Source organism: Pholcus phalangioides, unplaced genomic scaffold (genome assembly GCF_987345545.1).
Source record: "Pholcus phalangioides strain wild (caught in Gottingen) unplaced genomic scaffold, Ppha-v1.0 ptg000017l_1, whole genome shotgun sequence".
NCBI lineage: Eukaryota > Metazoa > Arthropoda > Arachnida > Araneae > Pholcidae > Pholcus > Pholcus phalangioides.
Window position 1 is genome coordinate 52,898,958 of NW_028301610.1, and position 24,600 is coordinate 52,923,557.

A 24,600-nucleotide genomic window follows, 5' to 3' on the forward strand; every position below is an offset into this window, starting at 1 on the left:
TGTATTTACATATTTCTGGGGGTTGTATTTTGTGAAAGCAATATGCTAAAAGCGATTCCTGAATGACATCTGATAGTTTGTGCAAACTTTTGGGAATTTTTGCTTGAAAAATTAGGCGTCAGAACAGACTCGTTTTGCACTTTGTCCAGCCCTGGCTTAAACTAAGATTTTGTGAATTATTCTGTGAAGATTTATTTTTAAATTGGATCATGAACATATAAAGCGGCTTTCTCTTGCATCTAATTAATTTTATTAATCATCAAGAATCTATATTGATTCCCTGCTCAGTTATAATTCAGTGACAAAACCTTGAGCAAGGAATGAATAGTGCCAAATATTAAATTTTGTAGATTGTGATTAATGGTTTTACCAAAGCTGATTTGGTTTAAGGTTATTGAAGAGAGGTAGATGATCATTTAGTTAAATAATTTTTCTTTTGCTTAGTGTTTAAAGATATTGACGCATTATTTGAATAGTGTACTTTGAAGTTGAAATTTAATATTTTATTCCACAGGAATATTAAACATTTCAAATATGAGCTGGTTAATGTGACCAACTGGTCTCGAGACAGTTAAGTCTTTTTTTTCTCGCTTGCTGGACTAGGCAGGTGCCAGCAAGAAGCAGGTGGAAGAGTTCTTCACACGTACATTATGGTTGTATTACATGTACAGTTGAGTCACCTCAATGTAACAAATAATTTGGCAAATTTGTGTATTTGTTTGCCTTACCAAGCAGTTTAATAGGTAGGCCTATTGTAGGGTTGTCTAACATTACCCAGTAGCATTCCATTGTATTTTTATGGGATGAAGAGGTGTAAAAAAATCTTTACAATGCTCGGCAAAGAGCTAGACAGAAGTCCTTCATTTTTCAAATGATTACTAGTCTTGAAAAAAATTCAAACAAGTCCCTGAAAGATAAACGCAGTGAAACCATCAGGTTCACCTTGACTTATATACATCCGACCTTGTAATTTACACTTTGTACTGAGCTTTTGAATACGATCTTGAAAGTCATTCTTAAACATGTCTTTGTCAACCGCCTTCAATGCACAGCAAATTATAAACTTCATTGTGGAAGACTTGAAGAAATGTAATTATTTATACTGTGAGGAGAGACAGAAAATCATCTGTGTGGTTGCTATAAACCTGTTTTGGTCAAATTGTAACTGCCGCTTCTGTCGTTTTTCTAGGTTAAACCAGGTAAAGGCACTGGTGTACAGAAAGAGAAGCCATCAAGAAGTCCGACACGTCGCTCATCTGCATCGGCTCGAAGTCCAAGCCCACCCAAGGCATGGCATTTGTTACATCAGTAATTCGAATTAAATTTTTTTGAAATTTAAATGAAATGATTAAAAAAAATGAATTTGCTCAATATACAATCAAGAATGCGTATAAAGTAATTTCTGAAACGTACTAAATACTCAAACATATAAATGTTTTTTGAATAAATGGTGAGCTATGTGTACTCTACCTTTTGGCCCTTGGATTTGTCTGTGGCCCATGACCTCAAATCTAATTTTTAAATGATCAACTTTCTGAGCACTTTAACAGATTACTTAAGGGACCAACGTATTCAAGATCAGGATTGAGATCCCAGCACAATCCTAGATGAGTTAGGTGGCCTGCTGCACATTTACAGGTGTAATTACTTGTGAAACTGAACCGCTGATAACTTTTCATTAAACAAGTGTGCAGTATGTGGTAGTACTATCGAGACCTGCAGCGCAGTTCCAGATCACGTGATCCATAGTACATGCCCAAATCACGAGTAGGTTACTCTTGATTGACCTGTGACACTTGCAGGTGTAATTGTGTCAGAAATACCTCATCTGAAGACACATGAGTTAAAGATCACAACCAAGTGGATGCCTCGCTCTGCATTCATGTTTGAAAGGGTGTTTAGTTCATTTAAAACTATTACTTCGGTATCCAACAGTGAAATAGTAAAAATACCTTCTAAAGAAAAGATGGACAATGCAGCAATGAATGAACGCCAGAACATTGCCACTGGACTTATCCCGTTGCCGAGATCTGTTTCCCCAGCTACGTGGCAGTCCGGAACACTACGGATGGTTAGTGTTGCGGGAGACAACTACCATCCTATTTCCAGGGGCGTAGCCAGAAATTTCATTCGGGGGGGGGACCACTTTCATTTTGGGGGGGACCAAAGTGACAGAACAATGAATTTGGCCATCTTTTTCCTTTTTTTCGGTCATTTTCTCACATTTTGGGGGGGACCAGACCCCAAAGTCCCCCCCTCGCTACGCCCTTGCCTATTTCCCCTTGACTTATTTACATTGGAAGCAGAATCATTAAGATCACTTGAATGGCCACAACGTTTCCCAATGACTGAGTGCTCTTTTCTCCAAGGTTGAGTATTTTTATACAGGCTATAGTAATTTTGTTTTTATAGGCGGTGAAAGCGGGTAAAGGCACTGGTGTACAGAAAGAGAAGCCGTCAAGAAGTCCGACACGTCGCTCATCTGCATCTGCTCGAAGCCCAAGTCCACCCAAGGTATGGCAAATTTTTGTTGCATCACAATGATTCAAATTAATTTTTTAAATCCAAATCAAATAATTGCTTAATAAATTCATTTTGTTAATTATGAAAAATTTGTATAAATTTCTTTCTGAAACAGGGGCGTAGCCAGAAATTTCGTTTGGGGGACCACTTTCATTTCGGGGACCAAAGTGACAGGACAATGGATTTGGCCATCTTTTTCTCTTTTCGGTCATTTTCTCACCTTTCGGGGGGGGGGACCAGACCCCCCCAAGTTCCCCCCGCTATGCCCTTGTTCTGAAACATAATGAACCAACTCCTAACATAGAAATATGCAGTGAATTTTTCAATAACGTGTATGCCATGCACACTCAACCTTTGGCCCCTGGGTTCATCTGTGACCCATGACCTTAAATCTAATTTTTAGTCAAATTTCTGAGCACTTTAACAGATTACTTAAGGGACCCGCAACGTATTCAAGATCAGTATTGGGATCCCAGCCCAATCCTGGATGAGTCAGGTGGCCTGCTGCACGTATACAGGTGTAATTACTTGTGAAACAACCGCGGATAAAATTTCATTAAACAAGCGTGCAGTATATTTATTATTTAGCGCTGCAGTGCAGTTCCAGATCACGTGACCCACAGTACATGCCCAAATCAAGAGTAGGTTACTCTTGATTAACCTGTGACACTTTCAGGTGTAATTGTGTCGGAAATAACTTTCGTCATCTGAAGACACACGAGTGAGAAATCACATGTGGATGTCACAAACATGAACACAGAGCGAAAGGGTTTTCGTTCGTCTAAAACTACACTGGAGTGTAACAGTGAAATAGTAAACAAATGCCTTTTATAAAAGGACGGACCATGCAGAAATAAATGAACACCGGAATTTTGCCGCTGGTTCTATCCCGTTGCCGAGATCTCTCCTAGCCCATCTACGTGGCAGTCCGGAACACTATGGATGGTTAGTGCTGCGGGAGACAACTACCATCCTATTCCTCCTTGACTTCACGTTGGAAGCAGAATCAAAGATCACTTGAATGACCCACAACATTTCTCAATGAAGTGAGCCGAATGCTCCAAGGTTGAGTATCCTTTGTCAGCGGTTCTCAATCTTTTTTTGACTCCCAGAGCCCTTTCTGGTATATAATTTCTGTGGAGGAGCCCCGTAGGTCTATTCATTTGTTTATTGAAGTTGATTTAATATTCGAAAATACTTATTTTTCTAATTTAGTTTCCTTGTATTTTTCTTGAGCTGCCTTGGGAGTGCCACACGGAGCCCCAAGGGTTCTGCAGAGCACCTGTTGAGAATTGCTGATGTAGGCTATAGTATTTTTATTTCTTTAGATGTCTAAACCAGGTAAACAGAAAGGGAGGCCGCCAAAAAGTCCGACACGTCGCTCATCTGCATTGCCTCAAACTTCACCCTCACCCAAGGTATGGTTAGTTTTTGTTATCAACATCATTAAAATTAAGTTTTACTGATCTAGTTTATGAAAAAATTCATCCAAAGCAAAGTCTAACCAATTTTTGTTTCAATTGCTTTTTGCATATCTTCTCAATATAAATCAGAAGTGTAAAAAAACCAATTCCCGAACGATAACATGATCTGATTGCACAAACTATCTTTTGGGACTTTTGCTTGAAAACATTGTTCTGACACCCAGATTCGTTTTGTGCTTTGTCCAGCCCTGGCTTAGAATTATTCACTAAATCTGTTTTTCTTTTGAAGATTTATTTTCAAATTGGATCATAAACAGATGCAAGAGAACAAAGCCACTTCATGAGCAATTGATTTATTAAACATCAAGAATGCATAATATTTTAATTTCGGAAATATAATTAAACATTACTGAATGAAGTAACTCAAACATAGAAATATTTAATTTTTTCATGTGTGGCCCCTGGAGTCATCTCATGCGGCACGTTGCCCTCAAATCTAATTTTTAAAATGAGCTTTCTGAGCACACTTATAGATCACTTGAACACGCATAGCATTAAAGATTAGTATTGCAAGATCCCCCAGCACAAAACCAGAGTTGCAATGTGCCACAGGTCACTAAATTCAAGACCATTCAAGTCATTTGCGGCAGGGCCGGATCAACTGGTATGATGGTTTTAATCACTGAAATAATTTTGGTGCCCCATCCCATTTTACTGCATGGCCATGGGCCTCGTGACAATTACATACTCAAATTTTCAACTGATGTATGTGAAGTGATATGCAGTTTTTTTAGGGGGTTTCAGAAAGTTTTCCTGGGGCCTATGATATTACGGGTCTGTAAATGCCGTAGAATCCTTATGTTTTTCTGGCTAAAATTTGAGTAAGTATGGAAATTAATAGGCAGGTATTTATAGCTGGGTGGAGCCTCTGAGAAAAATTTTTGTCCGGGGCGTATAATGCTTAGATGGCTGTTTAATTTATGGAAATGAGCAAAATCGATCTAAGAATTAAGCAATAACGTGTTCGCACATAATTTGGTTTCTGCTTTTGTATCGCCTTCAGTGAGATGCATATAGAAATTAAAATTTAGTCACTTGGCGGGCAGGTGGTGTGCATCTATTGGCACCCCTTCCTATAATTTAACGGGAAGTCTGCACCCGCCCTTGTCAATTACTCGGAGCACTGCACCCCTATCCTCCCTTGATTGTGAGGTCTTGCTCATGTTCGATAGATCTTCAACTGAACATTCAATTGCGCTTAAAATTGTTCTCCTACTAGGTGGTTGACTCTGCTGGAAAAATGTGCATTAAACAAATATACGCTCATCATTTTTCGTGGTTTTTTTTCTCCCGATGCCTTAAGCATGTGCTTTAATTGTTTAACGGCTAATCTGGCTTTGATTCATGGGGCAGTTACTGATGACTCCAGTAATTTGCAGAGTTTTCAATTCAATGAAGTGGTCTGCCCTTCCTAAACGTGTGAGCACCCTTGGCGTAAGCTTATTTCATTTCTTTGTACTTGTTCAGGACTCCTATTCTTACTTTTTGGTAAATTGTTACTCTTGTCTTTCTTGGTTTTGTTTTACTTTGCAGTTAACATGCATAAATTTTGATAAGGTTTAGTAACAGATTTATAACTGAGCAGGGAATCAAGTGCCACATATTAAATTTTTTTTAGATTGTGATTAATGGTCTTATCAAAGTGGATTAGTTTAAGGCAGGGTTGTTTGTTTTAAACCTTGGTGTTAACAAAGTGGTTTTTTAGAAAAATCACTTCGTTTTTTTCAAAAAATCAGTTGCCTAAATATCATTTTCCTTAAAATATCATTGGTTCATTATTAGCCAAAATGTTTGATTTTTACCCTATTTTATATCCTTGGGGGTACATTCTGATGGTATATCTTTAAATGACATAAGATTTTAATAAAGATCAATGATCTTTCAAAAACACGTGCACTGATATTGAACAGTGAAAAGTCCATCGTATAGAAAAGATGAGCAACGCATTAAAATTAACGTTTACATTGGGCCAGGGCAGTAGCGGGGGTAGTTGTTGACACCTGAGTGGCGGGTCTAGTCCCTTCCGGAATGTGAGAAAATGATCGAAAGAACTGAATCTGTGTTCTATTTGAGACCAAGGCCGATATTTCCTTATTAATTTTAGTCTATTGGACATGACAATTTTCACGGGGACGATGACCGCTAGATTTCTGGCCCTATTCTCGTCTGTCACTTGCAAGACCAGAACGTTGCAACCAGAATGCCAGTGGGTACCTTGGGTTTCCGGTAGTCTAACATCCCCGAGGTCCAAATAGTCTCGTCACATCTTCAAATCTAATTTAATTACAAGTTTTATCATTTTTCGAGGATTGCACCTTTTTACCCTTTCCTTAGGTTTTATCAGGCCCACTACATTCAAAAGTTGTACGTATTTTTAGTTTGTTTTAAAAACATTTATTTTCCATATGCAAAAAGATTTTTTGGTTTTTTTTTTAACGTATACAGGCAAAACAATTAATAATGAAATATGGAATTAATCTTATTTTTCAGTTGTAAAAGAGTGAAATGATTTGTCTGATTTACTAAGAAACTATAGCACTATTCAAAAAAACCTTCATTTCGGTACCTTCATTTCTGAGCATTTAAATTCCAATTACAGTATTCCCCCGCATTAGTCTACGTGAAAATTTTCAAATTTCTTTATCTATCGAATTGGCAGAATGTGTACAATGATCCTTATTAAACCTTTTCCCAGCATGCTGTGAACAGACCAACCTAACATCAAATCTGGCCCTATCGCTATATTGTGATTTCTACCATTAATGAGTTGGAAATAAAGGCACCATTTATCGGTGGTCGCCTCAACCTTGTTAGCAAAAATATCTTGTCTACCGTTGCGTTTATAATTTGACCTTACTTTTGCCAAATTATATAAATGCATGAGTACAACCGGTAATGAAAGATTTGATTACCTACTAATAAAATATTTCAAATTTAGAGTATTTGTCATGAAGTATACACGATTATGGGAATAGACGATTATCCAACCAAAAATAACATTTCTCTATTTGGTTGGGTACCTTATGGCTTTAACAAGACATCTCTAACTTGCATGCTGCCCGGTTACATAACCTCATGTGCTGCCCATAGATGTTCGTTGTGGTGGCTGGCTGGGTGAAAAGGCTTTAGCCACGGCAATTCTAGAATAAACCTGTTTGTATCCATCTGAAGCAAGGTACCATTGTTGAACCAAAATATACTTTACCATACGTCCCGCTTTTAGATTGTCCATTATTTTACCGTTCTTAATTGTGCTAGAACTTTCACATTCAACTCTTGTTGATTCTTCAAATTCCTTCCTTTCAAATTTTTAAAACAGTTAAACCTTATCGTTCATAAGGTACTTGAAGCTTTCCAAGGCAGAAATTAGCAGTATAGGGCCGGTCTTAGACCTAGTGGCACCTTGTGCAAAAAGTCGGTGCCGCTCCCCCCCATGTATTTATCTGGAGTGTCAAAGGCTATTTTTGCTAGTTATTACTGTTCCGTATTCTACTGGTTTTCCTATATCATCTGGCTCTTGGTGGGATGATCCTCCCCACACCAATATCCAACCAGAAGGGGATACAAAGGGATGAAATCGGAGAAACTTTCCTCTTGGAACGATATTATTGCTATTGAATTTCTAAAGCATAAAAACAAATTTGATTCAAGAGGTTAAAATTAAACTAAACATCAAACATTTACGCAGGATATTTCTCAAAGGGTCTAATCATTTTAATTGAATTTCTATGGTAAAATTAGTCGTTACGTAATGGAGCCGTTGAAGTCCAAAATTGAGAATCGCATTGTCATATTTCTGAAACTAGTGGACAGACTTTAATGAAATTTGGTACAAATAGTTATAACAAAATGTACTATACAAAAGTCATAGTACGCATGCATGATTGTCAGTAAAGCTCATTGCAGGAATGTCTAAAATCCACGTTGAAATCTAACCGAAAATGAGAAATATAGGTTATGGTCCCATGTCAAGGGTCGCACAATGGATACTAGACACGAGGCAGTTTACTCCCTGTGGTAATCGATCCCAGTCCTACAGCAACGGTTTTCAGGATTCCCTCCAAGAACAATCCTAGAACTGATCTAGATTTGTATCTGATCCAGCCGGCCAATTCATACGTGACGATCCTCTTTCCCGATAATTTTTGCACAGGTGAGTCTGATGTGAGCGAGCGTTGTCCATGAACTGGAACAGAGGGCCAAATGCACCCTGAAAAGTCGTACATAGGGTTGGAAGATCTGTACCTCCTAGCAGTCAGACCTTCTGCCTAATAGAGGGGTGTGGGGCCGTCCATGACATTACAATAATGGTTCATTTCTCTGATGTGGGAGAAATGGTATTTGGTACCAGGCTCTTTCCAGATGAGTGTACATCAAGAATGTGTCCAGACTGAATCTCCACTCGTCTATAAAGAAAATGGTGCTTGACTAAAATCTAGTCGGAGGCTGTTGTCTGCACCATGCTAAACGCACCCTTGTGCGCTGCAGTTAGCGGGTCTTCTGGCATAAAGCCCTCTCGTGAAGCCTTAATGCAACAGTAAACCGTGAAATTAATTCCAGTGGCAGCTCGCGTGAGAGCTGTGGTGCTGTAACAGTTCTGTGGGACCGTGCTTGAAGTGCCAAATAACGACTCTCATTGGTCGTGGCTCTTCCAAGACCTTGTCCAGGTCGTCTTTATGGATCCAGTGTCCTGGAACTGTTTCCACAAATTGCAGACGACACTGGGCGTAACGGAGCTCTGTAGCCACCTGCACTTGTGATTGCCCTGCCTCCAATCTACTGACAATTTTCCATCTCATTCCGTTATCTATACGTTTGTGGCTAATTTTACCCGATAACTTGTTAGATTTATTAAACTCTTGACAAACAGCAAATGTCACCAAGAAGTAAGAACGCACGAATTGTGGAATGCGCCTAGTGTCCTTATTCTCTATAGTCACAGCTGTACACGCACGTGTACGCTTACGTATTCAACACTGAATACAAATACAACGACACAACAGGCAAGATACCCAATGAGGTGGCTGAGAAAAATGACCATAACAAATACGGATGTCTTATATTTCATAAGTACAGCAACCCAGTTTAAAATGTAATTTAAAAACGGTGTATAATATTTTTATGTAAATGAGCATAAGACAATCATAGCATTCTTTATGGGAAGTAATGGTAGCTTCTCGATTTATCCCCACATGTTTATCGTATCTTTCTAAACGTATCAATTGTAACACAATTTGCTACCTCCAATGATGAGCTATTCCATTTATTGACAACCCTATTAGAGAAAAATTCCCTGCGACACCACAACCTTGAATTGTCCCTTACCAATCTGTACTGGTGTCCCCTTGTGAAAGCGATAGATTGACGGTGTACCAATTCGTGGTCCGTCCCGTTGAAAATTTTGAATATTTCTATCATATGTCCACGACATATGCGTTCATCCAATGTAAACATATTCAAACAATGAAGTCTGCTCTGTTTCATGAGTTATGACTACATTCTATTTGCATTTTCTGTACACCGCGGAACAATGTTCAGAAAACCTAAGCCGCTCATCAATTGTAATCGGTGAATGGCGTCACTAACTTGGATGCAAGTAGGGTCAACTCGGACAATCTAGGGTTTTTCAAACCAAAATGAGCGATCATGCACTTGTCAATGTTAAACGTCATGCACCAATCCTGTTGCAACCAGGCGCGGATCCAGGGTGATGTGTTGGGGGGGGCGATTTTTCACAATAAAGATGTCGATCGGTGAGACCCAAACTACGTACTTAATTAATTTTTTATTAGTTTTTTTTATTTTAAGAATTAAAATTATTTAAAACTTTCAATTAATTTTCATTTAAAAAATTAATTAACATTAAAATTAATTACGATTACATTTTAATTGAAAATAAAAATTAATTAAAAATTGAAGGCAGTTAAAAATTAAATCTAAATTAAAATTTATATTTATAAAAATTATATTTTTTCAAATTGCAGCATACTTATTTAAAAACTTGCTTGCAGCAACTGGTGTTACAATTAATGAATAAGCTGTTTTTGATAATAAATTTGAACGTTTGTGCCGGCTACCCTCGCAAAAAATACCGTACGACAAAAAAGTTTGAGGTGCAGACTGAATAATGTGTTGTATTTATAAACATTGTAAGGAATTCTGATGCACATTACCAGTTAAAAATGTTTTTTTATTAACAGTATCATGAGCAATTGTACAAATAAACACTTTGCAGATGAAAAAAAGAGCAGAATATGAAAAGCGTATGAAGAATTGGTATTTTAAAATGTTCCTAGAATACTATTTCTTCCTCCTTCGCTTGATAAAAATTAAGGCTCATAGTTAACCGGACAAAACAATGCGCACGAATAAAAATTCATCCGAATGTATTCGATAAATGTTTTTTTCCAGCTTTTCAAGTCAAAGTAGAGATACTTTCCGTTTAAATTTAATTTTTTTTATCCCTGTGAAAGTATTAAACGTTTCTCTTTGTGACGTTATAACAATTATGCAAAATAATATGAATAAAATAAGGATCTCGGTCAAGCAGAGGAAATGAATTCTAAGCTAACTCGGATACAAGAAACCTCGTTTAAAAGAGACTATCCTTGAACATTTGAAGGAAAAAAATTATCTAAAGCCCTGACCATGAGCGGGCCCCTAGGCTAAAGCCTCTAGTGGGCCCCCAGACCAGACTTTTCACGGGCCCTTTTATAGTTAATTTATAGCTTAAAAAAACAAAAATAATGAGAATCGTCCCCGGCCCTGTCAGCTCCACCCTTGGGAACATGAACTTTACGCACAACAACAAAGTAGTTATCAAATAGGTAGGCTACTACGCGCATATTGACAGCCCCCTTACCCGTAACGGGTCGCACTGAGCTTGCGAAAAATTCTTGTGACCGCTCAAACTTTAAATGACTTCATGGCTTCAGATAAAAAGCTAAACCTATGCGGCGCAGCTTTTGTCCTCTTATATGTAGGGTCCGTGATAAGGCGGTTTCAGTACAGCACAGGGTAGATATTTTCCCTGTTCAGATTTTGAATGCCGGTGATGGGATCGGTCAAATGAGCTTTGTTTACATCAGTGATTCCAGGTGAGCCCTCTGTGGTCTGTCTCGTTCGATAGAGAATTCTATTTATTTGCCGGCAGATCCATGTGGGGCCCTCAACTGGCTTTGCTTGTCTCGTACTAATTCATATCGGCTCAGTACTCCCCACTCGGCACTGGACCTGACCAAAGGGACTTTGTTTCCATCCATGGGGTCCCTAAGGTGGTCCCTCTTGTTTTGCTCAATACTTTGTTTAGTATTCACTCATGATCTGCTTGGCGTATGCACTGAAAAGGTTCGGAACCGCTGCTGGAAACTCAAGCGTCCAAAGCCGAGCTCCACTCACTCCAGCAACTTTTCGTGTTCACGTATACGCTTCGAGGACTTGGCGATTGATGTAAAGAACATTAAGCAGTCTTCTTTTAGTTACTCACGTTCTAGACAGTTAATTTTTCTTTCTGTGAACAATTTTATAGCACACCAAACTTGTATCCTTTCTTAAAATGAAAATAAGTATTACACACAATAAAACACCCATTTATGACATGTCTGTATTTACAAATAATACCTTTCTAACTTCCTCATTTATCACTTATAATTTTCAAACGAGACGATAAAATTTAAAAAATTACAAATTTCCAGCTTTGTATACCCGATTTATAAAAATATTTTGCGTCTGAAACCCATTTTTGACTTCAAATAAAGTTTCCCATCCTACTACGTATAGTCACTTTCAATAATCCCTTCAGTAATCCGGTGTTTTTAGGCCGGTTTGCTCCGAGCATAGAAGAGGAAAACATAGTGCGCACATGTTTATGAGCAGAAGTTTGTTATTTAAATGGACTTTTTCAATCAATCTGCAGTAATTCGGCGATTTTGTTACCTCAGTACACCCTGGTGATATGTGCCAGATTAGCGAGTCTACTGTACTAATAATTCATATCTCTATTAGTTCTAGAAAAATTGAATTCCATCAGCCTTTTTTTTTTTTTTGCTGGTAATTTTTCAGTTTTTCCCCTCAATTTTTTTTTTGCAACACTGATTTTAACCATCCTCATGCCCCGTTACTGAAGACAATGTCCTATTTACAGAAGTAAATGGGCTATAGCCCAGGGCGGCAAGTTCAGAAGGTCGGCAAATTTGAGGATTGAGTGGCCAAGAAAATTAGCAAAATAGAAGGGCGGTGAAATTTTTATAACCGTCAAATAAACCACCTCTTCCCAGACAGCAAGTGACCGTGTCACCTAGAGAGTTTGTAAGCACGTGAATGAGCAAAAGCGTGACTTTGAGCGGGAGTAATAAATGATCAAATGAGTGACATAAAGAGTGAGGGACCAGTTTAGTGAGTGGCCTAGAGTCAGCCGTCAGAAGCGTATACTGGGCCCTCGGAAAAAGTAATTTTTCTGAGCCCCCTACCTGGCGAGACACGTTTACTTTTAAAATTTTAAACCAGAGGTCCCTCTGCATTTGAGGCTCCCGCCCGCGGGGAATGCGTTAAGACTGTATTGTCTAGAGCGCGTGTAAGTAACGAAAGTTACCAAAACCAGCGTCAAACACGTGTGACCAAACAGGGTGCAAACATGTAAATGACTAAAAGGTCCGTCCCACGAGAGTTTGCTAGGGGACGCTGGGTAAGATAATTAAAGTTAATAAAAGTCTTTGTCGGACATAAACCGCAAAAATAACAGCTGGCGGGAAGTAAACCGTGCTTGTTTGGTCATTCACAAAGGAAGACGCTCGTTCCTCTGCCTTTGTATTGAAAGCCTTAATTATTGCTTGCCTGAGACGACCGCGGATCCTGACAAAGGCTTTTATTATCTTTAACTTTAATTATCTTATCCAGCGTCACCTAGCAAACTCTCGTGGGACGGACCTTTAAAAGAGTGACTTTAATACACGAGTGGGGGGAGGGCTATAACATGGGATGGAAAATTCGTGGATAGGGTAGTCGAGAAAATTAGACTTGAGTGGAAGGGCGGTGAAATTTGAATAGCCTTCAAATCGGCAAAACCGTAAATGCGCTTCTGACTGAACATCAAAATTACTCTCAATCTCCTAACCTGAATCTCTGGTTCGGTTTCAAATAAACAACTCATAAAGGATGAAAACTTTAATTTGGAACCACCTTAGCACGAGTTTCAGAGAATTACTAATCAGGAAATATAAAATCTTGGAAACACAAATACACGAAATACTAAATGGTAAATCTTGCTTATTCGAATAGGACGTCAAGATAAAATATGAAAATGTTCTTAAATATGAAAATATAGCATTGAAAAGTTATTGAAACAAGTAGACTGTTTTCGATAACAAGAAATAATTGACGCATATTTCAATAAAATATGTGGGTACTAATTTGTCTGCATAATTAAGAAAAATTTAAGAGTAAAAAAACTTCCTAATGAAATTCTAATATTGCGCAATTTAAAATAATAAATTTCTTATTCGATTTTGTGCAGACTATATGGTTGTCAAAAACAGTTTCTCGCCACAGATACGTTAAATAGCAAAAGCTTACTTTCATGAAAATCGAAATGATTTTCATTATTATTTAATTATGATTATCAAGTGCACAATATTAATTTTCAGATGTTTTGTCTGAAAAGATGGTGGTTAAATTTAATTCCCGCAGAACATCCGACACCACACAATCAATTTTATATAGTGGATTCCACTTATAACGTTCCTCAAGGCCGAAACATGGGAAGAGGAGGTAGGTTTGGTGCGCTGGACTGGAGGGGGGGCGTGAATTTCAACATTTTACCTGCCCTTTAACATTACAAGGGACACAAAGATGCTGACCAAGCATCTGGTTGCGGCACTGCTCTTAGAACCTTTTCAAGCTTAGTGCAATTCATTTTCGTGGTTTCATCTTCAACTAATGCTCAGACTATAGACTTTACAAGCGGAAAAACTCTTTGAACGGGAAATATTTCCCGTTTAAAGCGTTTTTTCGCTTGAAACGATTTTATGGCGGTTTTTGGAAAAGCATTATACACGCAATCCACTTATGTTTAATCCAGGTACTTATTTCAAATTACAAAGGCTTTAATTATTAGATGGGGCAGAGGTCTATATTTTCAGATATTATAGAGAAGCTGTGTTCAAATGCTCACCTGCTGGCGCAGGGCTTTTGAGCTACGTTTTCGAAGAGGGGGGGGGGGCTTTGCTGAGATTTTTCATACTTTTAGGCCCCACTATAGTGAATTTGTAGAGTGAAAATCAAAAAATGACGAGAATCATCCTGAGCCCTGTTAGCCTCACCCTGTGGGGGAACCCCCCGTTAATGTCATTATCAGTGAATCCGTAAGCGAATGCAGCTTCATTCTCTGGGAAAACCCAGATGTGCTACAAAAGTAATAGAATTAATTTTCTTAATATCTATTTATTTTAAAATTTTTGCTTACTGAAAACAGTTTTTCTGGAAGACATGGCCATTTTTTGATCCACGTCAAGCTTGCGGGTTTCAGGACTGAATTTAAAAAAAGAGAACAAAGGCTAGAAAACGATGATTCATCTTATTGAATGGCTTGTGCTTTATTGCGCGTTACCAAAAAAACTGAAGGGTGTACATTTTTTTGCCTCTCTACGCGAGCCCTTAGGCGCTAGGGGGTAAGCGAAAAGGCAGCGTGACAGCCGAATCGTATGGAATCCCTGTAGAACCTTGGTGGGAATACAATTGACCCTCCTCCGGCTATGACTTCTTTATTTTTTCGACCTTACCAGCAGAAGAAATCTCAAGGTGGAACTTGGGGAACAAATTTTAGGGAAAGGAACTTTGAGAAAAAAAGGAAATTAATTTAAAAAATTAAGGATTAATAAAGAAAAAAGTGAGGTAACTGGAGTTATGCTTGCTTGAAGGCTCTTGGGAGGGGCGATCGCCCCTTCACCTATTGTTTAAAGGCTCTTGGGGGGGGGGGCGATCGCCCCCATCGCCCCCCCCTGGATCCGCCACTGGTTGCAACTCCCTGTAGCTTAGATTCTAGATTACTCCAGCTTCACGTCATCTACGAATTTGCTAGCAATCGCATCGATACCTTGATCGAATTTATCGATGAAAAGTATAGGGCTCAAGGATAGTTCCTTCACAGAGAAACTCCACTTGCGATTCCTGTCTAACCAGAGAATTCCCTGTTCATTGACTCGTGATTTATCACTTACCCATGATTCTATCCATTTCTGCAAGTTGTCCTGAATCTCGTGTAAACGTTTCAAGAGTTAACCATGTCGGACCCAATCGAATGCCTTCTGGAAATCAAGGTAAACATCTACATTTTTGCTATTACCCAAAGCCTCACATGATCATGGAAGCAGAAGAGGTTAGTCACATGATCATGGAAGCAGAAGAGGTTAGTCACATGATCTCACTTCCTGAATCCATGCTGATTATCAGACAATACATTATTCTTGTCTATCTACTTCACAAACTGCCTTTTTGATAATTTCCAAAATTTTCGTAGGCACTCGTCAAACTCACTGGACGATAATTGGACACAGCTTCTCTACTACCCTTCTTTAATATCGGAACAATGTTAGCAAGTTTCCAATCCCTAGGGACGATACCCTCAGTAACACTACTCCTGTATAACTATGCGACTAGAACAAACAATTCATTAGCACATTCCCCGAGGACCCTGGGATAGATATCTGGTTTTGGTGGTCTACTTTAAATTTATATTTAAGACCTTCCACTTGAACATCGTTGACGATTTTATTACCTCGTGCAACACCTGTACATTGAACATTATCTAATACACCTACATGGCTCTCTACCCTGCTCTCCCTATCGGAGTTAAACTGCCCCTTACATCTGACGTATCAAAAATTATCTTGGGTCAGCCACAATGTTATCTGCCAACCTAGATTCAACTAATTTTTTTCTACCTTTCTTCAACTGTCTTTTATTATCGGTAAACAATGATAGGCAACCTATTAATTTTATACACTGAATGCTCTTTTCAAGATAAAGTTTACACACGCTATCCTTGAACCAAAGAGGGTGTAATGTACACCCTTTTTCGAACAAAGGGTATGATTACGTGCAATAGAGGACAGTTTCTTATTAAATTTTTCCTATTGATTTCTCACCCCGACTGATTTTAACTGGTTTTTAAATACTTCCATTAACCTTCCTCTGAAAACATCAGTTCTCCAAAAACTGCATATGAACCGGAAACTGTCTATTTTCACAAAAATAAATACCACCAAAATAGTATGCAAATATTCAATGTGCAAATTCTTAATTTAGCACACTAGTATATTTTCGTATTTCATATTTATGAAACTAACTTCATTTGATATCCCTTTCAGACCAAGTATGAAGAAACTGAAGGTGTAGGTCCATAACACTAGGCTGAGGCAACTTGTGGGCAGTTCCCTGAGCCATGACACCTATATTCTGGGAATGTTCCATAAGCTATGATCTTTGGCGGGCCCTAAGCCGGATTTTTCACTGGTCCTTTTATTGTAAATGAACGGCATTAAAAACCAATCTTACTTGTCCTGTCAGTCCGGCTCTTGGCGTTTGCCTGTAGTTGAAATGGGAGGGCTTGACTTTTTCTGAGCATAACCATTTCAAGGAGAAAGTCTGCCTCGAGGAAGCATGCCACGTCCCTGCGAAGGGTTTTTCTCTGTACGTTATTTTAACCTTAGGATTTCGGCTTTAATTTCAACGATAATGTAAAATTCTTAAAGTGTGGGCTGAACATCACTGAGCTTGGAAAATATCTAAAGTGGGAAAAAGTCAATCCGCACCATTGGTGCAAATGAAGGGGGTTTGTGGTTGTGATTTCTTTTGAGTCATGATTAGTGTTATTTTGTAGAAAAACTGAAACCTCCCTCAAATCTGAATATCCCTCTCCCCTCGAATTTTTACGTGCGCCTATGATCCGCATGTTGTGCGTACAGGGTGCGCGATTATGCTGATTTTGTGATCACGTTGAAAATTTATCAACACGAACATTTGAAAGATTTTATGAAATAGATGCCAGTATAAAATTTTCAACAGAAAACTATGTTAAACACGTCCCCTCCCTCCTAGAGATTTTATATTTATATATTTTGTCATTTGTACCGCTACGGACTACTTTTTTCCTCAAACTAGCGAAGTTGGCATATATAAATTATAAGCAGGAAAATTCAATAGGCTTCAAGATTCACATGGAGGACGAAAATGATTTGCTTTCAAAAAGATCTAGATTAAAATTCTCAACTGACAGGTAACTAAATACAACGAAAATCGTAATTTTGACTAGGATCGTATTTCGATCAAGTTTATTTTGACTATTTTGGCCTTTCTTGAAAGTGACGCATCTTGTCAAGCAATCTGGACATTGATATGCTATTGCGACAGTTTTGTATCCTTCATTGGCTTACCCACCATTCCGAAGCAGGGCTGTCACAAATATCCCCTTGGAAGTGCCATCCCACCCACCACAATTTACGAATTTGTGGCCTTGCGATATGTATACTGTAATGTACAGGGCGTCTATAATTAAAAGACCTTATTTCATGTAGCCTACAGGGAAATAATTTTATGCAGGACTACGTGAAGTGATGGAATTAGTTTTGGGGGGAAAATTTAAGTTGCAAATGATCGCAACTAATTTTTCTTCAACTATCGATCGGAACGAGTTTCAATTTGAATATTTCTAGTAAACGTGTAAATTTGTCAAGCAGCTGTTACAAACCCTAGACATTTGCAAAGATTGTTTCTCTAATGTCTTTGTTGTCACAATGACAATTTTACTAGATCGCGCTTTGTTGGTCAAATTGTTTTACTAAAACTAATTCTGCAGCAACTGCTATATGGAAATATCGGACTCAAAAGAGAATTCAAAAAGGTCCAATGAAAAAAACCTTCAGAGTATGAGCCAACGGTCCTTCAAATTTAATTTTCTTCCTGGTAGAGTAAGAAAACAGGTCTCTATAGACCTATCATAGGTTTCGCTTTAGGTGGAAGAGGACGGCTTCAAATTCTCGTGGCAGTATTGGTTTCAGGTGTTGGATAGGCCACGCTCAATTGTCCGTAAGATCATGTGGAATATCCTCCTATATAATCCGTACAAACTTCTGCGGTGACTGCTTCCACATGATTATGACGCTCGACTCTGGTTAACTTGGATGGTGCAGTTAATACAACTACTGAATTTGAGAGCCATAAAAACTCCGCACGCCATCTTAGAGGTTCCGTTGCGTTTACCAGAAGGGACAGTATGGTGTGGATTTACTGCCTGCCTTCAATCTTTTTGCAGTTGCGACCACTGCCTGTACCCATCATCAAAAGAGCACCCTTACGGCAAGTTCAACATACGAATGCATGAAATCAGGACTTCAATGCTTAAATGTAATTTTTGCAAGGTGCCTTTTTTATTGCAACGTTGATCAAGTGCTCGCGAGCACGAAAAAAGAGCATGGAGCACTCGTGGTACTTCAGGAGAGCGCCGTGGTGCTCGTAACTGGTTGTAGATGCTTGTTACATTTTGCAGGTCCAGTGACGTACGAAAGCGGAATGAGTCTCTATCCAGTGACATATTTGATCACCGGGAAGTGATATGCATTAGTTCCAGAATAATTTTCGGCCCTGCTAGAATGTCACTACCTTGCAGACAATCCTTATGCAAGACGGAGCTCTTCCACACATTGCGATGTTTTACGAATGTTTTAAAACTCATTTTACAGAATGTCGTCAGCAGGCATTTCATTAATCTATGGCCTCCCTGGGCCTTAATCCTTGTAATTTTTGGCTTCAGGGGCATTTGAAACGTCTGTTAAGTCGTGGCAATCCAATTACTTTACCTGACCTTGAAGGCAGCATTTCTTGACACGTGCTGAAAATTTCCCACACTTCAGTTTTGTTATAGCGTGTAAAATCGCAAGATGGCTATTTAAAAATGATGGCCACCACGGCCATGTGAAACATGTTTTGTTGCAGTAATAATTATAAAAATGTTCAATAATTAAAATTGTTAAGATTTGCTCAAATGTCATTTCTTAATGCCCTCAGGTGGCAACTCGTGTAACTGATCCATCCATTAAACAAATTCCCATCACTTCATGAAGTCCTTCACAAAATTTAACAATTTTCTGATGAATAGTTTCGTTGTAGGCTATTTTAAAATAGTTATAATTATGGCCACCCTGTATACGGCCCAACTCCCCATTGAATGGTCGTAAAAAATATTACCCCAGTCTTCTGATTCTCCAAATATATGTGTGTGTGTGAGCGCTTATAGTATGTCTAAATCTGTCAACCTCCATCGTTTCCACAATATATACTTTTATAGACCTTTTTACTTTCAACTTCTCCATTTGTACAGAGAAGTATTCTGAAAAAGGAGTTCGTTCTATGGTCATGCAAAGCTCATCCAATAGACTTACAACTGTTCTATATCTTTAGGTCTTTTGTTGCCATTAAATCTTCTACTGGAAAATCTCTCGTTTCTCTTTAGGATGTTTTTGTATTTCCTAAAACATGGTCGTTAAAATCACTGGTTCCCGAATTTCTTCTTGGTTTGTGGTGCCCTTTGTGTATCCAAATGCTATCCACTGTTTCAAATCTTATTAAATAAGCCCAGCTTACAGTTGCAAGCAGCTAGATTCCTTTCACAAAGATTCGTATTTCCAAATAATATAACGTAGTGGAAAAATTACTTGTGAATGAAATGGCGCATTATTTAATAAATTTGAGACTATCGCTCTTTCCATAGGCGTAAACTTATTGAAAATGTTGGGGGGGCTCCGGCTCTAATAGAACCTCGTTTATACGACGCGTCGTACAAATGCGAAAGCAGTACTGCAAAACTAGGGTGACCATACGTCCCGTATTTCCCGGGACAGTCCCGGTATTTGCTGTTTTTTTGGCCGTCCCGACTTTTTGGCAAAAGTGTCCCGGTTTTTCCCGTATTTCACACGACACCTACTTGAATTTTTATTCTTTATTGAAGTCGAAGATTGAGATTATTTTTCAAGTCATAAATTATTTTATGATAGTTACAACTATATATGGGATATTAATCTCCCACATTTGTTTTGGTAAACGTTGTTTTTTTCGTGGAATACATTTTAATCCACTACAATTTGCAGTAATGCATCATTTCCCGCCATTGTGATTTTTCCGTAATTTCAACAATATTTGGCAACTTTGTTTGGTTTTGGCATCGTTTTTGGCGATAATTGGCGATGTCCCGTATTTTCCCGTATTTGGAATCCCGATGTCCCGTATTTCTCTCGAGGAAATATGGTCAGCCAGCCTATGCAAAACGAACTTTTCCGAAAATTACCCCCCCCCCCCCACCTTTTTTTTACAGACGTTTCCGAAAAAAAAATTTGTGAAAATCTGTCGTTTTGATTCAAAATCTTATGCTTGAGAAGAAATATACTTATGATAGTATTATAACATTACTGTTGCTAAAGTCTCAAGCACTTTTACGGTATTCATTTCAAGATTCAACAGAAAAAAAAGTGTCAAGTAAAAGACGTTTTACATAACGTTTAAATAACAGAGAACACCGTTACAAAATTATCGAATGTGGGGGCGACAAAAATCCCAGTTACAGCCCTGGCTATCAGCATACCGTAGCCCGTTCAATAATTATTTCAGTACCTGTCAAAAGCCATTGCACACAGGGCCACAACTAGGGAGGAGCAGGCGGGTCTCGTGCCCCGGGCGCTAGACCAGATGGGGTGCAAATTTCATTCTAAAACCTCTCCTTCAACATTACAAGGGGGCGTCAAAATGCGTGCTTGCCCCAGGTAACCAAGCATCTAGTTGCAGCCCTGATTGAACCAGTCAATCATCTTAAATTTTATTACTTTTTCAGTAAAAAATATGCATGAGAAACTACAGTCGGTCCCGCTTAGTTTTTCCGCTTACAACGTTTCTTCATGATGGGTTTTTGAAAACCGTAAAACACTGTATTTCAGTGACACGTTTTCACCAATTGAAAAATTATGTGATTCGATTGATAGAAAAGGTGTTTCCAAAGACTTGGGAGTTCGAATCGAAGTGAAAACGTCGATTAATTGAAGTGTATACAGGCAGGGCCCTGGGTAAAGCAGGAATTAGGAGGCTCTTGCGACAAGAGTCAAAGATGTTAATTGGTCAGTGAATGTACGTTGTTTGTACTAATAACTAGAAATTCCTAAATAAAATACATGTAGAAATCATTTGCATGAGAATGTTTTTGCAAATGAATATGCACCGAGATAAATAGAAAAGATGCATTTAAAAACGCATTTGCGTTTTTTGCTTGGTTATTTGTTCTTTAGCACATATTTTCTCAGTTTTAGTTCATATTTAGCCATTTTTTTTAAGTGGAAAATTCGGGCTCTAATTACAGGCGAATCCCGTTTTAACGAATACCGTTACAGCGAAAATATCATTTTAACGAATGGTTTTCTAATCCCTCTAATAAGTATACATAGGAACAATGCAAACAATCTGAAATTTCTTTATAACGAAGTGTTTTCTCCGGTTTCTTGGACTTCGTTATAACAGGATATTCGACTGTATAACAATCATTTAATGTATTGTTACCAAAGTGAATGGGACAAGGGCGTAGCCAGAAATTTCGTTCGGCAGGGGGACCAAAGTGATAGAACAATAGATTTGGTCATCTTTTTCCCTTTTTTCGGTCATTTTCTCACATTTCGGACGAGGGGACCAGACCCCCAAGTCTTCCTCTTCGCTACGCCCTTGGAATGGGACTACCCCTGAGCATGAGCTACCCAAGAAAACCAATCTATTGGGGGGGGGGGGACACAGAATTTCTTCCAGAGAATTTTTGAGTTGGTGCCAATTTTCCAAAAGCATTTAATTAACAAATTTATTTGATTGTTGGGGGAGTAGCCTTTGCCCTTGAGCCCCATTCTAGTTTGATCACGGTCCAAGTAAAAATATACTTTCATTCTCTCTCTCTCATTGAAACGAGCACAACTCCGGTCTATCGCCATAGGCAATTTATTCAGATCTAGTCATGCCGTAAATCTGAGTATATCCTCCCAGGATCCCCCAGATCTCATGAATCCCGAAATCCCCTGGGCGGGGTCATGAAAATGACTATATACAAAAAATATATTCAGAACAGTATATGCATCTTTATTTATTCCAAGGTTGGACAAACCCCAAGTGCCAGGTCACCATGGTGACTGGAAAATCTGTATTCGCGCCTAAAATTTTGTATATGTGATTGCTAAATCAGAATCTAGTGATGGCTCAAAATTTTCCGATTTCATAATTGTCTTCCAACATGGAAAGGAGCAGAGCCACAACTAGAGAAAGCAGGTAGGTCTGGTGCTCCGGACGCTGGACCAGAATGTGAGTCGAATTCACCCTTTAACTGCTTCTTCTACATGCAAGGGGCGCCAAAATTCCGAATTGCCCCAGATGACAAAGTATCTAGTTGCGGCCCTGGGAAGGGGTCATCAATTCCCAGAAAGGTTGAAAAAAGATTATTTAAGATACTTTTCTCGTGAAAAAACCATGCTTGGCTCTTACAAAATTTGGCTGGTGCCTAAATTTTTTAATGATTTTTGTCAAGCCCTGTATTTATTTATATTTTATGATACAGTGTATATTTCCCCCAAAATCAAATTACATGTCACTTATTTAAGATTTATTTTACTCTCATATATTGAGTCATATATCAGGTTTTAAATTAGAAAAATAATTTTTTTAGTTGCATAAATTTCTTATTAAAAACTCGATTCAAATATTGTCACTTTTACAAGTATGCAAGCCAAATGGAGTTTAAATTTTTCTTAAATAAATTTTAAATATGATTGAAAAAAATAAAACATAGACACATCAATAAATTAAACTTACTAACAGAAAAAAAATTATTTTATACTACGCTTTTTTGATTATAAGTATTAGAGGGCTGCAAAATCTAGATTGTTTTTGAAGATTCTGAATAAATTATCATTAAAGAAAATGCTTAAAATGCAGGAATTTATCATAAATGTGTAGCTATATTTAATATTGCTTACTTTTTCTGTCAGGAAACTGTGCGGAATCACGAGGAACTTTTCCGTTTTCTTGTAATACAACATGTTTTACTAACAGAAGGTTTATACTGTACGTGCACAACCGAATGTGGTCCACACAAACCATAAAATACTGTGGAACTGTCCATCTCAACATTTGTGGGGGGGGGGGGGTTCAGTGGAAAAACAAGTTTACTTCAAGTGGCTCCAAACACAGCTATTCTTATTTTGCAGAATCACAAACCTTGTCTAGATTTTTCTTCACCACCGTAATTTCTTTATATTCCAATTAGGATCATCTATGCCTGCGTCCTTCACGGATGGCCATCCATTAAGCACAAAAGCTTTTAAAGCCTTGACCGGCGGCGTCAAGAAGAATGTCGTTTTCAGGATCAGAAGGGAGGTCCCCATATGGACGGATGCCTCCAGGTGACATATTCCCCACATAAAAGCGACACGCTATACACTCCCCGTCCTTCTAATTAGGAAATGGTGATTGTATTCAGTAAACCTGCATTGAAGCAGCCGAAACTGAACCCTATTGAAATGCTCTTTGTCAGCTGCAGAAGGTGCGGCCCCTTTATCATGAAAAAAAAAATACATGGAATTAAAAGTCCGCCAAAGATCCCAGGCTAGAAGCCCTTCTCCAGTATGTGGGAGTCCATGGCCGTGCTTATAGCTCGCTGAGTGCCCCCCCCCCCGGGAAACACGCCACTAGATGCCACGGACGGGCTGTAACTAGGAGTGAAGATCATTTTATTGTCGGGAAAGGGGGGGGGAAGCATCGAAATGCCTCCTTGAGATCGACTGTGATGCCGCAAGATATTTAAAATTTCTAACAGTGCTGCGAACGTAAACAGGGTATGTAAAACCCCCTCTTTGCGGTCACCGGCTGGACAAATAGAAATTCGTCCGTAAAAAATAATTGATCGGGAAAGGAGGAACCCTATTAAAACATTGAGAATAATTCTTCATTTTGAAATAAACACAATTTTTTGAATAACATAAGTAAGAAATACTACATCCTTTTTAGAAAAATTCCCCAATTTAATTTGCAATGGAACATAGAAAAAATTACAGTATTTTCCGATAAATAGAGGTCGCATCCTGTAAAATGGCCGGAAAAAACTTTTTGTCGAAAAATTGCCACTTTTTTTTTAACGTGTCACAGCTTCGTATAAAGGCCGAAACTCGCTGTACTGACGTGACGTGATTATTCCGAGTCTAGGTGTGGAAAACGTGTCCATGCGATTTTTTTGGGGGGGAAGAGGGGAAGATTGAGCCAGCTCTCCGAAATTAATAAGAGGGGGGGGGGATGTCTCGATCCCATTGGCTTAAAACAAGTTACGACAGGTAATACAAGTTACGACTTAATGCACTTAACATACGACTTAATACAAGTTACGCTTACGACAGGTCCAAGCACTTCCCTGTAAAAAATCGGGGTCCTCGCGAAAGATCTGTCCAAAAGCCCGGTCCAACGGAGACAGGATCATTTTAGTCGTGGAGGGAGGGAAGAGTATGTAATTTTTTCACCCTCTCCCCACTAAAAAAAC

At 38.6% G+C, this 24,600-nt stretch overlaps 1 protein-coding gene across 21 annotated transcripts in view; it reads left to right on the plus strand.

Annotated features, from left to right (window-relative positions):
- Positions 1-24,600, plus strand: part of LOC149074111 (uncharacterized) — a 235,467-nt gene that overhangs the window by 91,091 nt on the left and 119,776 nt on the right. For 18 of the 21 annotated variants that reach the window (XM_089246127.1, XM_089246131.1, XM_089246138.1 and 15 more), the window contains 3 exons: positions 1,190-1,288; positions 2,413-2,514; positions 3,852-3,941. The exons of 1 other annotated variant lie outside the window; for it this stretch is intronic. In XM_089246127.1, the coding sequence (XP_089102253.1) occupies positions 1,190-1,288; positions 2,413-2,514; positions 3,852-3,941 (291 nt within the window). The remainder of the gene's footprint in view (positions 1-1,189; positions 1,289-2,412; positions 2,515-3,851; positions 3,942-24,600) is intronic. 2 more of the 21 variants (XM_089246133.1, XM_089246144.1) reach the window with 1 other exon arrangement.